A 15,003-nucleotide genomic window follows, 5' to 3' on the forward strand; every position below is an offset into this window, starting at 1 on the left:
GTACTTATGGGTGCAATATAACTGTGTCATCGGCTCACATTAAATTATTTAATCGAATCCCTTCAAACTTACACCCACCCCCAAAAACTCCAGGCGAATCGAAGAGAGAACATCATTGTGCTAAGAATACACCCCTGCCTTAAGCCTACTAACGTTTTGTCACAGTAAACGTGCTCTAAATGAGTTATTTATTATTTGATTTAAATAGTAACTATTATGTAATTAGATCACTATAAAATGTATTCTTGTAAGCCTGCCGTATTTTAAGGCATTCAAAGTTAACCAATTGTAATAACCGTCATTTTGAAAGTAGTAATTGAAATATAATAATATTTGTTTTATAATTGGCCTTGTTATCACAAATATTTGACCCAAATTAAGTAGGATAGGATTTAGTTTATTCGTTTCAAGATATTAATTTTGTGTAAAAAAAAAACACAAACAGACAGGAAACTAAGCACCGAAGACGCATTTTTATATGGTGAAATGCGTTTCCCATGACTTGAGCAGTAGCGGGATATACCCTTACAGTAGTATACAATTATTATACAGTTTCCCAGAACCTTCTATCAATATTTTCAGGTATTATTCCTGGACCAAAGACAGACCAAACTATCATATTCAAACTTTCTAAAACTCAATAATTACTTAAATAGCCACTTTGTCACATAAAAAATATATTTTTAATAACGGATTGTTTTAATAGATTAAAATGTTATATATACTTTTATAACCTCGAGGTATAAAGGTTTTAAATTTCGTACGAGGTTTATTTTCAAAATGGGTTAATTTATATAATTTTTAAGCGTTAATATCCTAAAAACCACATATGATTCTAGTTACACAATTTTATTAAAAATTCAACGATACCACGTTCAAGAAAAATAAAGTAAATAATAGGCTTTTAAACCCGACTACTAACAATATCCGCTTTCTTTATGTGACAGCACTGCATGTAGGTCGCAACAATCAGCGACCTACAAACAACAAATTTTAACTGCTCTAATCTGGTGACTTTAACACTACATTGTTGAACTGTGGCCCTAATCGGTCATCCTTATCTATAATTGCAGGATATAGGTTTCTTTTGATTGAAACATCAGAATATACCCTATAATACATGCCGATTATCTAGACCAAAAATTAAATTATAACTCACAAACACTAGTTATTGTAGCTCTTTACTGTTGGTCATTCAATCTTTTTTTTATATTTTTGTATTTTAATGGAAGTCCTCAGACATACTTAAGCCCATAAATTGTACATTTAAACGCAGTTTGTAGATATACTATCGATTACGGTGGTAAAAGCATCCAATATTTACATGCTTACATGTACCAGTAAAGATTGCTATTTGTTGCAGTTGTTAAGTTTGTGCTAACCGAGATTCGAGGATCTTGAGCTACCCAAAAATAAAACATTCAAAATTCATAAAAGTTTACTATCTAACAAATAGGATGTTATTTACAGTAATTTTGTCAATATTAATGAAATAACATTTCTGCTTCTATACATCTGTTCAATATCTAGTTTACACATCAGTTTGAAAACTTGCAACCAGTTGAAAATAAGAGGGAAACAACAGAAAAATGTTTTTCACAGAGGTTCTTCCATCCATTGGGTTAATCATTTATTACACTTTCCGATATGATTAGCCTTAAAATAAAATTAAATCTAAGTTTAAGTAAAATTGTAAAACTATTTTACCTTTTTAGATTATTCAATAATAATTTCACTGAGTTTTCACTCTGTTTTAAAGTATTGTCAGAATATTCGTCCTTACGTTTGACACTTCCAGGTACACGGGGTTAGAAGTGCATGGGTGATCAAAAATTCATGCACAATAGTTAAAGATTCGTTAACTGCATAAAAAAGGCGATGATTTCAAAATCTTTGTCCATACATCATAACCGTGTTCTAATTTGTCTTTTCTTTTACTCGTGTAAAAATATCCGTCACAAACACGTGTTTGATTTGTTCCTGTATTAATTACGAAATTTCTTAAAATGAATTCATTACACATAATAAGTTCTGTATTAATATAGGAATAACAATTAAGAAAAATAAAACATAACTAAAATAAAAATACATATAGTTTTAAACCTTACATCGATATTATTACTCGATTCGGCCTGGTCAGTTTTGGACGGGTGTCGGCGTGGACTAACTGTCCTACCCTGCTAAACGTGACGTGAGCCTTGTTAAAATTATGCGTGGACCTACAGTCCTACAATCGATATTTACAGGTTTATTTTACTCTGTATATTTCATACTTGGTAGACAGCCGAATACAACGCGCAACGTTGTTAAGAAAATAAACAAGAGTTTCAAGGGTTTGTTTGCTGTTACCTTGGACCTACAGTCCTACAATCGATATTTACAGGTTATATTACTCTGTATATTTCATACTTGGTAGACAGCCGAATACAACGAGCAACGTTGTTAAGAAAATAAACAAGAGTTTCAAGGCTTTGTTTGCTGTTACCTTGGACCTACAGTCCTACAATCGATATTTACAGGTTTATTTTACTCTGTATATTTCATACTTGGTAGACAGCCGAATACAACGAGCAACGTTGTGAAGAAGATAAACAAGAGTTTCAAGGCTTTGTTTGCTGTTACCTTGGACCTACAGTCCTACAATCGATATTTACAGGTTTATTTTACTCTGTATATTTCATACTTGGTAGACAGCCGAATACAACGAGCAACGTTGTTAAGAAAATAAACAAGAGTTTCAAGGGTTTGTTTGCTGTTACCTTGGACCTACAGTCCTACAATCGATATTTACAGGTTTATTTTACTCTGTATATTTCATACTTGGTAGACAGCCGAATACAACGAGCAACGTTGTTAAGAAAATAAACAAGAGTTTCAAGGGTTTGTTTGCTGTTACCTTGGACCTACAGTCCTACAATCGATATTTACAGGTTATATTACTCTGTATATTTCATACTTGGTAGACAGCCGAATACAACGCGCAACGTTGTTAAGAAAATAAACAAGAGTTTCAAGGCTTTGTTTGCTGTTACCTTGGACCTACAGTCCTACAATCGATATTTACAGGTTTATTTTACTCTGTATATTTCATACTTGGTAGACAGCCGAATACAACGAGCAACGTTGTGAAGAAGATAAACAAGAGTTTCAAGGCTTTGTTTGGTGTTACCCTCGCCTTCGTACGCTATTGTCCTTTCAAAAATGGCATACCACTTATAAAATAAAAATAGCCATTGGAAGATATTCCAATTATAATTTCAATACAAAATACCATGTTTCTTTTTTGAATGATGTTCTATTGCCATTAACAATCACGATTCCTTCATTTCTTACAGTACTTTAGATAATAAAAGACCTATGATCCGCATTTTAAAATAGGGCTACTCATAACAAAATGAGCGACAAAGCATACAGGGCAGAATATTTTACACGTAATTGTAAATAACATTTAATATGAAAGTCCCAGTATAAATTATATAAACATTCAAAAAGTTGTACAATCGATGGTGTAATTCTTTACTAGAGAAGAACATCTATGCTAGAGGTAAAATTGTAAGAAGTAGACCAAATATTTTTGTTGGATATGAACTAGTTAGGAAGGAAACTTTGGGGATTATAATGCTTCATCATATTAACTGGTAGCTACCAATGTCTCAACCTTAATTTTTGGACCACAGGGTTAAGTACATACATATGCTCATAGTGCATCTTCAAGTTGAGAGCCTTATGTAAAATATATACATTTCTTCCGACTCAGCCGGAAGGGATATTTTGTATTACATATTTCTCAATCTTCCTTAACTTATGAAGAATAGTTAGACATGACTCTATAGAGGACATGCTACACGTAAACAATACTAATAGGAATGGGTGTAACCTTTAGATACTTTGTGAGTACCATTCGGATTTTTGTGTAGTGTTGAGTCTGAGCTATTCCATTGTGCAGATGATCCACGGTACGCATAACAGTGCATACGATTAGAAAAAATAACATTCGAGTTTTTTACTGCATATTGTTACGATTCTGAGGGCACATAACCAAAAAAATTATTTCTTTTCGTAGTAAATGACATTTAAAAAACTGACATTTTCATGCTTCATTTGTGTGATTCCATAAAAACAAATTTTGAAAATCAGTTATTAAATTAAATTTGAGACATTACATTTATTATGTTTTAATATACATTTAAATGTCAATTAAATTAAATAAAACAATAGGTTTAGTCGTACTTCAAATATTTGCCGAGTAAAAAGATATTTCGCACAAACATTTAATTTTTTATGCAGAGGTGTTGTGTCCCTTCGTAGGTGAAGTTTTCGGCCATCCGCAAAGTTGTTCAAGGAATAATTCTATATTTTAACAGTGAACTCGTTTGTCTACAATTGTTTGCATGGACCCATCGGGAAGTAAACAAAATTATATTAGTTTTTTAATTTGAGATAGTTAAACTTAGAAAAAACACTCCATTTTCGTAAAGCTATTAAATCAAATTAACGATTTAATTATGGTTTCATATACACATAACGTTTTAATCGAAAACATAATCCATTGAGTTTTCACGATTGGATTTTCATTTGCACTGATAATGCTCAGTGAATACCCTTAACTAGACTATCAGTAGATTTCCCATTTGTGGGGACACCCTATAAGCAATGTCTCTACAATAAAAATAACACAGCATAGATACTTCACTAATTGTGTATTGAAAACGATAATTACATTTTACCTTCCGTACTATTCCAAAAATCTACTTATGTCGATATAATATTGCTAAATTAACCAAATAACTCAATGTCAAATAAAATAAAAAATCCTTTTATTTTCACTAAAATGTATACATGTACATAAAGCATTAAATGTCTTATATTGAAGAGGGAAAATAACAAATTATGGTATTTTTATAATATTCTTATAGTTGACACGAAAGAACTTAATACACAATCATAAAAATCTTACACTCCAAAAGATTGAATCCATACAACGAAATTAAGAAAGCTAATTAAAATTGAAAAGAAATAAGAGCAGCATTTATCATTAGTTTTAATTTGACATCTAATTACTGTATAGTTAAAAAAACCCTTAGGGAAAATAGCCTACGTGGGCTTCAATGACCTGTGTCTAGAGTCACAGTAGAAAATTTTATATTTGTTTATCTTTAGCAGGGCGTTAATTAATTGTATAAACATATTAATTGAAAGAATTAACTGAAATAGAATAAATGTCGGACATGATTATTTAATCCTGAAAAGTGATATTTCAAAAAAATATACAAAACAAAGTCATTTTTACAAACAGAAAAATTTTACAAAAATAGGACGTGTGAAAGAAGGAGGAAACATAAGGACTATTAGCTTTCTTAGTCGGAGCACTTATTATGTAATATTAAGTCGTATGGTAATTGTGAAGAGATATTAAGCATATTTTAGGAACATATTATTTAATCGTTTATCCGAAAATTCAACACAATCATATATAGTAGTTTATAAGTGACAGTGTAACAAATATCCAGATAACATTTATTACATTCAGATTTAATTAAATATCCAAAAGACAAATCTGCAAAGTTTAAACAAGTTAGACAGTTTTCATTACCGTTTCATTTTACTTATATATATATATATCAAGACTTAAATCTTTTCTCAATATAAGATTATTTAAACATAATGTTCTATATACAAAAAGGATAATAATTGTGTATAGTTTCTATTAAAACTCGATATTGGCGACATCTACATAACCTTTTTATATTAAAACATCCAAAACATGAAGAATATTGTCAATACGTTAGCGGTAGAAATAAGTCAAACCACCAAACAACATCAAATAATTAGCGTTAGTGAAGTTCAGATTAGTAACAATGTATTTAGGTATTTACAATACAATTAATTAATACAATTGTAGTTGTGTTTAAGTGTAATACAAAGTTTACAGTGGTGAATAAATGTCGATGCGATTTTTTTTGGAAAAATTTGATTTAATTTTACTGTGTATGATAAATTGTAGACTCCGTAGTTTCCAGGTAAAAATGGAATAATGAATCTAAAGCTTTCAGCCCTTGGATGAATTCAAGTATTTTAAATAGAATAAGCAGAATAAGAAAAACAAATGTCCTCTTTTAAATAGGCATCCTTGTATCAACGTTCAAGTCTCATTTTTATATCTTTTTCAATACTATAAAAGATTAAATCTGTACATAAAAATACAAAATTGGAATGGTGAATCTTCTCAAGTCAATGTCATGAATAATTACTTCCGCTGGCACTACTTGCAGTAAATCTGTAGGTAAAGTCGAGGTAAACAGTAGCGACATTATTGATAACCCACAAAGCTTATCAAACACGATTAATGAATATCCTATCACTGTCCAAGGCCAAGTTGGTTGTGGAGGTACAGGGTTGTGCCACTCCCCCTCCCCATTACAATTGAGTAGTGTAACAACACTGTCGATAAATACTCGTTCAGAATTAAGAATTGGCTATTCTCATAAAATACCTAGTGGAATTGGAACTCCTTCCACGTTTGAAACCTTAATGCCAGTTGGATATCTCCCCTGACTTTAGAGTTATGTAGGAGCTTCGGAATCCGCTGATCCACGGCTAACCAGGTTTGCCGCAAATGAGTTATCAATCGACGTACATGTCCTTGACTTCGGGGTCCTACGTTCTACGTCCTGAGTGACAAAGATCCTTATATAGAACCTAACACCTGGCCGGACAGGATTTGGACTGACGTGACGTCAGCAATAATGAATCACATTATATTCTCTTTCCCGTGTGATTTATTGTTTATTGTTGATTGTATTGATATTATCTATTGTTATTTTATAAGCAATATTTATTTCACCGAGTATTCTCGTTCAAGTTTATATGCGCAGTGTAGGTAGCTTTAACGTATATACGCTGTGTAAGCCGATACATACAGGAAGTACCGCGAGGCACGGGGACCCAAGCAGCATACAGCGACTGCAACTCCATCTCTCGTTGTAACATTGGTTTGAACCGGATCCTCAGAGGAATTGGTAGCTTTAACGTATATACGCTGTGTAGGCCGATACATAGAGGAAGTACCGCGAGGCACGGGGACCCAAGCAGCATACAGCGACTGCAACTCCATCTCTCGTTGTAACATTGGTTTGAACCGGATCCTCAGAGGAATTGGTAGCTTTAACGTATATACGCTGTGTAGGCCGATACGTAGAGGAAGTACCGCGAGGCAAGGGGACCCAAGCAGCATACAGCGACTGCAACTCCATCTCTCGTTGTAACATTGGTTTGAACCGGATCCTCAGAGGAATTGGTAGCTTTAACGTATATACGCTGTGTAGGCCGATACATAGAGGAAGTAACGCGAGGCAAGGGGACCCAAGCAGCATACAGCGACTGCAACTCCATCTCTCGTTGTAACATTGGTTTGAACCGGATCCTCAGAGGAATTGGTAGCTTTAACGTATATACGCTGTGTAGGCCGATACGTAGAGGAAGTACCGCGAGGCAGTGAGACCGAGGCAGCATCCAGCGACTGCAACTCCATCTCTCGTTGTAAAACTGGTTTAAAACGGATCGTAAGTGGAAATGGTAGCTTTGCCAGAACATTCCATTCCATAGAGTAAAAGCCGACATTAAATGAGTTATTTTAAACAATATCAACTTTGACTTAAATAAATCATTTTCTCCACACAAAAAAGGGCTTTTTTATTAAAAAATATTAAATGAAGCAAAATACGAACAATCAGGCATGCTCAGGTGAGAAAACTACTATCATATTTATTTTAACACGCACATTAACATCATCAAGGACTATAATTAGGAAATAATTAGTAATCATTAGTAATATGTTAGTTTATCGAAAGTTTTGCCAAGCACTCAAATAGGTAATGTCAACTGAGTATTTCCACTTACCCTATAAAACCAAATGTTTGGTTGTTGTTTGGATAATTTAATAGTTTATGATTGACTTTAAAATTGAAGCTTTTCGGCATGGATGATTATTATGTAAAAGAAGGGTCTAAAAATAGTCATGCAACTGAAATAATCAGTAAACTTACAGGGTTTGTAATGACTTTAGGTATGCTCAACATTATACAGACCCTGTTTTTCCAATGCTAGGCAAAGTGTTGATTTTCTTCATAAAATATTGGAAACCCTTGGGAGCAATCCATTATTTTGTATATGTGTGTGTGTGTGTTTGCGTGCGCACGTGCGCGTGTGTGTATAAACAAGTCAGGATATTTACGGATTATCATGGTTCTGGGAGTTATGATCGTACCTGAAAGCACAACTCCCTGTTACTAATATCCTTAACCTATAGGTCTAAACCTCCTAGCGCAAAATCCTGAGAAAATGTGCACTGCCGATAAGTTTGTGGCTTTATTTCATTAAATGTCTTAAGCTTCGTAGTATTCGTAAAACAGAATCAAACCCAAAAAAGTGTAGTATAAAGATTTTAATATTTACTTAAACAGTAGTTTTACTCTTTGTAAACGTATTATTTTTAGTCTTTGTAAACGTATAGTGTCACGGAAAATTCAAAATACTGCTATAATTTTGATTTGATCTATGATCAAAGTTAACGATGGAGAAACTTAAATCACATAACATTTTCAAGTATTTAATTGTTCAATATTATATTATTATATAATATGTTCAATATTATGTTGAACAAAAGTCAACACTTGGATCTACGAATATACTTTTGCCAAGAAAGCTTAAATACTTAAAACTTAAAATAGGTGTAATTATTTTATTTTTAAACCGGTTCCAACAAATCTAATATGCAATTAATTTGTTAATGTCCTATTAATTAATTTAACGTAAATGACAAACTATGTATAAATTATGTGTGTGTGTGTGTGTGTGTGTGTGTGTGTGTGTGTGTGTGTGTGTGTGTTTGTTGCTTGTATTTCTTGTCTACTACTCAAGAAACACGATCTGTATATCTTCTGAGAAAATATATTTTAGTTTAATTATATTTTTCTCTTTTGTATTCATTATTTTTAAGTTTTTTAACTATCAAATTCAAACTTTTTGCTGAATTATTAGAAACATCGTCAGATTATATTTCATTACTTGCATAAAGGTCTGATAAGGTTTCAATTATAGAAAGCAACACTAAAACCATCAAACTCTGTTCAACTATACTGATATCGAGCGTTATTAATATAAGCAATTGTATTTTTCCAATAGCGGAACAAGAAACATAAATTATTGGTCACGCCAATTAAACTAACACAATGGAAATTCTCTGTTCTTGATATCACAACTGTCACGGGATATTCATGGTTTTATTTTATACCATTCAGTAAGACGACGATACACTTCTGGCTACATTCAGTCTCGATTCACTCGCTCAAGAATACACCACGTAAGTAGTTATGTTTTATATAATAGCCTATTTTTGTCACATTGAAATTTTCTATATAATATTTATTTTATATCTGATCTGTTCCTATATAACTTGATACAGATTTATTGGATAATCAACCACTAAATTAGTAAAAGCATTGTGAAACTATAATAAAGTACAATTATATTAAATTTTAGTATTAAATTTTCTAAAATGAACTTTACAAGAATTGTTTTAATTATAAAACATATTTTTCTAAATTATTTACCGTAAATGGAAACAAATTATATATTAGTGTTATTATTATTTGTTTGTATATAAAAGTGAACATTTCTTATTAAATTACATAAATAGTAAACTCCGAATGAAACAAAAATGCCAAGAATAAGGAAGAGGAAAACTAAGGAATAATATGCTTCTGTATTTTACGTATTTACTTAAATGTAAGAATCCAGTAAAATAAATATTAACCTAATTATATTTACTTTTGTTGGTTTATTGGTTTATTATATTTACTTTTGTATATTCAGATATTAAATCATACCTATAATTGTTATATTGAGAATTATATTATTAATTTGGTAATTAGTTTTTTATACAAACCTAATTACTCAAATATATTACAAAAGTAATTTTATTTCTGTCTGTCTGTCTGTCCGCACAATATCTCGTAAAATAACTTATCGATTTGAAATTTTGCATGCAACTTCATTCTACAAAAGCAATACCGAGAATGGAGATGAAGCAAGCCACTCCATAGGATTTGAGCTTTAGCGACTGTTTTATCATTGTTCTAATGAGTAAAAAGTCAAAATATTACATATACGCTGATATAACGAACTACCTTTTATGTTACTGTTACAGGAAATGATGTTTAAGAATCTTATCTGTTTCTGCCTGGTGGTAGCGATTGTTAGCAGCGATACAATGGTAAGAAATATGTCATTTGTTATATATCTAGTTATATATGATTTTATTTTTCATTAATTTCAATGTAAATGCATATTTAAGTTAAAAATATAATGGTAATAAATATATTTGCAAAGGTTGTAATCCATAAATAACGGTAGGGTAGCCGTAGAAAATAAAAACTGTTGAGAATATATTTTCTATGTTAATATATTAATCATTATGCCTAATTAACATGAAATTTATATTCAAATTTATCAGAGTCTGTCATGTAAAACAAGTTTAATAACACCGACGTAGAAAAAATATTCATAACTTGCAATAAGTAACTGGTAGTCTTCTAAATATGAATTTAACAACAAACATGTAATTATTATAAGTGATTAGTTGGCATAAAAAAGTATTGTGCTTTGGACAAACGTAAAAAAGCCAATGCATGTTTTTTATTAAGGTAGAATAAATTCATAACCTGTAACTGCAGTGACGTTTACTACTATTATATAAAGTTTATAAGTAAATGGAATTGGTTAGAAAATCTGTAATTGTTTTGAGTTCTTACAAATGTGTATACTGTACATATACTACTCGTCCTATTTTGTGTTCTATTCCGCGTACATGCTGGGAATATCAAAATTTTGTATTAGATATGCTACACATTATCACATTGATAACATTACCTTTATCGGTATTGATTGTATTTATTTTCTTAAATAAACGCATATCGTAAAAGTTTACTACTTCAGAGCTGTAACCATTAAATAAGGTGTAACCGTTAAAGCTTAAAAATTTTTAATTTTTTTGAGGCTTTTGAAATTTGTTTGTAACGTATATCATCCATGTGAGATAAATTGAATTGGTTAAAGTTATTTTAATGCAGTCAGAAAATATTTCAAAAATTAAAAAAATTATTTCAAAATCAGAAAATATGATCTATAAATTCATAAATTAGGCTATTTTATATTTGACGATGAATATCCATTAACAATTTTAAAAGCATGTAATATTTCAACATCACATTTTGATAAGTAAATGTTCCAAATCTTATCCACTGTAACCTTCTGCACATAAATGTAAACTGGGATGTTGTATATTAAATAACATTACATATTTAGATTATACTACCTAGTGCATGGTCGTTTAGTGTGTAATCGTTAAATGTACGATTTATGGAAATGCACATTGTTTAGGTATTACTACAAAATCCTAGATAATGTTTAATGTGTTGTACAGTATGGTCAATATCCAGACTGGTATTCAAATGGGTCAAAATTTTCAAGAGTTCAAAACGAAGTACCATTTATTGTCAAAGCCCTGTTTGATACCACTTACAGTACTTTTATACTGTTTTACATATACCTTACATTTAACAACATTTAGCGTCTTTGTATGTTACACAATTATACTACATACGTAAAGTCAAAAGTCAAAGTTGAAATTCTTTTTTCCATTGATCACGACATAATTGAAATAGGAATCGTCAATAAATATAATTAATTCAACACTGAAATACATTTGAACAGTAAGATAACTACAGTGAAAATTATTTTTAATTTAATGTAAAATATTTTATTTATAAAAGATATATAGATAAATTCTTATTAGTTAAAATATTACAATATCAACTACACATCACAGTTTAAAAATCCTTGAATTGTATAAAAAGGATTTATTTGCGGCCAATCAAGGATCTTGTTTTTAAGCTTTGTTTAAAATGTGTCCCTGGCTGAACTGTGTAATTTGGTAAAAATATAATTGCATTTCTGGTGAGATGATCCAATTTTAGCCAATATATGTTGGGGTATATCTAATTTGTATCTATTGCGTGTTAAGTGATTACGAATTTCATTCCTGCTTGAAAAAATGTGAATGTTAGTTTTAACGAATATTAAAATTTTGTATATGTAAAAATTATTGATTGTTAAAATTTTGCTATGAATAAATAAAGGCCTACAATGATCTTGCGGTGCCACTCTACAAATAGTCCTCACCACCTTCTTTTGAAGAAACAAGATCCTATGGAATGACCCCAGAGAATAAGGCCATTTTATGTATGTAATTGGAACAAACCAAATTAGCAAGTTTTCAAATATTCTGTGGATATTAAGTCCCCCAGCTTCCGCAACAAAAGGCTAACTCTCGAGATTCTTTTACATAACTTGCCTCGTGATCTGACCAAGTTAATTTAGTATCGATCCAGATGACCAATAAAGTTACTGACTGCGACTGCTCTGTTGACAAACTGAGAAGGAAATTTTGGATTTTCCTGGTCACAGTGAAGACTATTGGAACTACACGAGTTTCCTGCTTCCAGTTGTGCAGTTTCAATACTAGCCTGCATGGAGTTTATTATATTATATATACATATATATATATATATATATATATATATATATATATATATATATACTATATATATTATATAATTATATTATTTGCAAAAACTGATGTGTCGTCTGCATAGATATTGAGGTTGTTCGGAAAATCATTTATTATAACTAAAAATAAAAAAGGACTAAGAACGGACCTCTCTTACCATTTTGATACAAATGCTGGTCGTGAACAGTAAACAGTTTTCATTGATAGGCATTTGGAGCCACAATTTCACAATCTTCTATAACAGAGTTCTCATAAAGATCCTTGTTACACTCAAGTACCACTTCGTTCATATCTGGCCCATCAAACCTGGGCGGTAAAGAAACTACAATAAAATTAGTTTTAGTTTTTAACACTTCTATCTTAATCTAACATTTTGAGACAACACTGTCTTTAGATTAGGTCTGATAACATTACTGCCAGCATTGATTACAATTGTATCATTGAAAGTAAAGTTTTGTGGAAATTTATCTACATCATGAACAGCCCCCCAAAAAATAATACAACGATGCCAAATTCCTAAAGTCCAGCTACCTAATATAATCTTAATTAATAAGGAATATTTATAAAGGAAGTTTAATTAAAGATATATATATATATATATATATATATATATATATATATATATATATATATATATATATATATGTTTTATATTGAAACTTAAATTTTAATCCTTTTTTCAAAATAGAAATATGTCAGTTTAACGTCTGTTGTATTAAAATAAAATGAGCAAATTCACACTATGACTAATATAATTTTAAAACTACTGCCTAGCGAGTAATCAGTTACACCCAGGGTACCTGGATCGGTTACAATCAAACTTACCAATTAAAGTTTATATTACCACTGTTTTGTTCACACTACTCGAGTAATATAATGCACCTAACTGTAACAACGTTTACGCAGAATTGTGTGTTCACTTTAATGCTTAGCGGTATGATTAGCCTCTTATGTACGAGGAAAGTCGGGGAATATCATTAATACTTGAATATCCATATCTTTGAGTTTCCCAAACAACTAAAATGTGTTTACAAACTATACAATGAGCAACGTTTGGTTTTGTTATTTTAGAGAATAATTAAGAGAAATAGCCTGGCAGTAATATGGAATAAAAAATTGAGGCATCTCATATTACACTATACTGCATGTTGTCATGATAATATGTAATAAAGATGTAAAATATATTTCAAACCACACACTTCATGTTTTTTAATAAATACAATTATGTAGGTATCTGTTATAAAATGCCTGAGTACTTATGATAAAAGATAGTACAACATTTCAGAAAATGGGACAGTAACAAAAATGTATTTCATGTAATAAGAATAAATATCACATTCTTTTCATTCGATTTATATATTTTATTATGTTGCTTTTTGAGTATTAAATCTAAGAAAGAGCCACGTGGCTCTAATTTCGCCTCTGAACTCTCATACAAACTAAAGAATTATGATTTTGATTATTATTAAAGAAGTTTATATATAGTCGCTTAGTGAATCTATACAATGGATTTATAAAAATGTTATCATTATATTAATAGTTTTATTTATGTAAAACAATGTGATAATAGCACTTTAGCATATAATATTACATGTTGACTGCAATATTGTAGTACCTATTGATATCTATATAGTACATACACACACAGTATATATTTATCATTTTTAGGAAGAAGTCTCCAGCTCCATAGAAACACCTCCCACAATATCCAGCAGCGTGATTCCAACTTTAGAAGAACTAAAGAAACACAGAGCAAACCCAAAGAATAAAGGAGTTTCTCTTCGTTCCTCGCTTTTCGGACTCGGGATCGGTGCTAATCTGCTAGGAGTGCATGCAGGCGCAGGTATAGGCCATGGCCGTGGAGGCTATGGTGATATGGCCCAAGGGTTTGTTGGAAAACCTGCAGGAGTCCAATATCCACAATATCCCTACCCTCCGTATATGCCACCACAACCATACTACCTCCCAGCAGCTCATACACCCTATTGAAAGCCTCAAGGAATGCTACTAGCGAAACCTCCTACATGTTACCTTCCCCCTTCCATATACATGGTTTTTAGTTGGCATCTCATTAAATAGGGACCTCCCTATCTAATTCTTTATTTAGCACAACACTAAAATATTTTCATGAAGCATTAAAAAATAATATTATTGTAAAGACTTTCTTTTTATTAGACCTACCTAAGACCTTTCCAGGTTTCCATTAATTATAATAACATGTGGGCCTTTATACAAAAAAATGTATTTGATCTTAAATTATAACACGTTGTGTCGTAAAAATGTTTACAATAAAAGAGAAATCTCACACAATCCTGCAACAACAAATAAGGTCTTAACAGTGTTTATCCTTGTGTGACAGTGTTGTTAAAAGTGTA

General features: G+C 31.1%; 1 protein-coding gene across 1 annotated transcript; it reads left to right on the forward strand.

Annotated features, from left to right (window-relative positions):
• The first annotated feature begins 9,121 nt into the window (after positions 1–9,121).
• On the forward strand, positions 9,122–14,789 carry LOC124368474. Its single transcript, XM_046825718.1, has 3 exons — positions 9,122–9,361; positions 10,208–10,273; positions 14,297–14,789. Exons 2-3 carry the CDS (start codon positions 10,211–10,213, stop codon positions 14,615–14,617), a joined length of 384 nt encoding a protein of 127 aa, XP_046681674.1. The 5' UTR covers positions 9,122–9,361; positions 10,208–10,210; the 3' UTR covers positions 14,618–14,789.
• Positions 14,790–15,003: the final 214 nt, after the last annotated feature.

Source organism: Homalodisca vitripennis, chromosome X (assembly GCF_021130785.1).
Source record: "Homalodisca vitripennis isolate AUS2020 chromosome X, UT_GWSS_2.1, whole genome shotgun sequence".
Taxonomy (NCBI): Eukaryota; Metazoa; Arthropoda; class Insecta; order Hemiptera; family Cicadellidae; genus Homalodisca; species Homalodisca vitripennis.

What these genes read in the sequence shown, in the direction of transcription:
- LOC124368474 (XM_046825718.1), top strand. Translation starts at nt 10,211, where the DNA reads ATGATGTTTAAGAATCTTATCTGTTTCTGCCTGGTGGTAGCGATTGTT. An exon ending in TTGTTAGCAGCGATACAATG is followed by an intron (nt 10,274 to 14,296) that starts GTAAGAAATATG and finishes TATCATTTTTAG; the next exon opens with GAAGAAGTCTCCAGCTCCAT.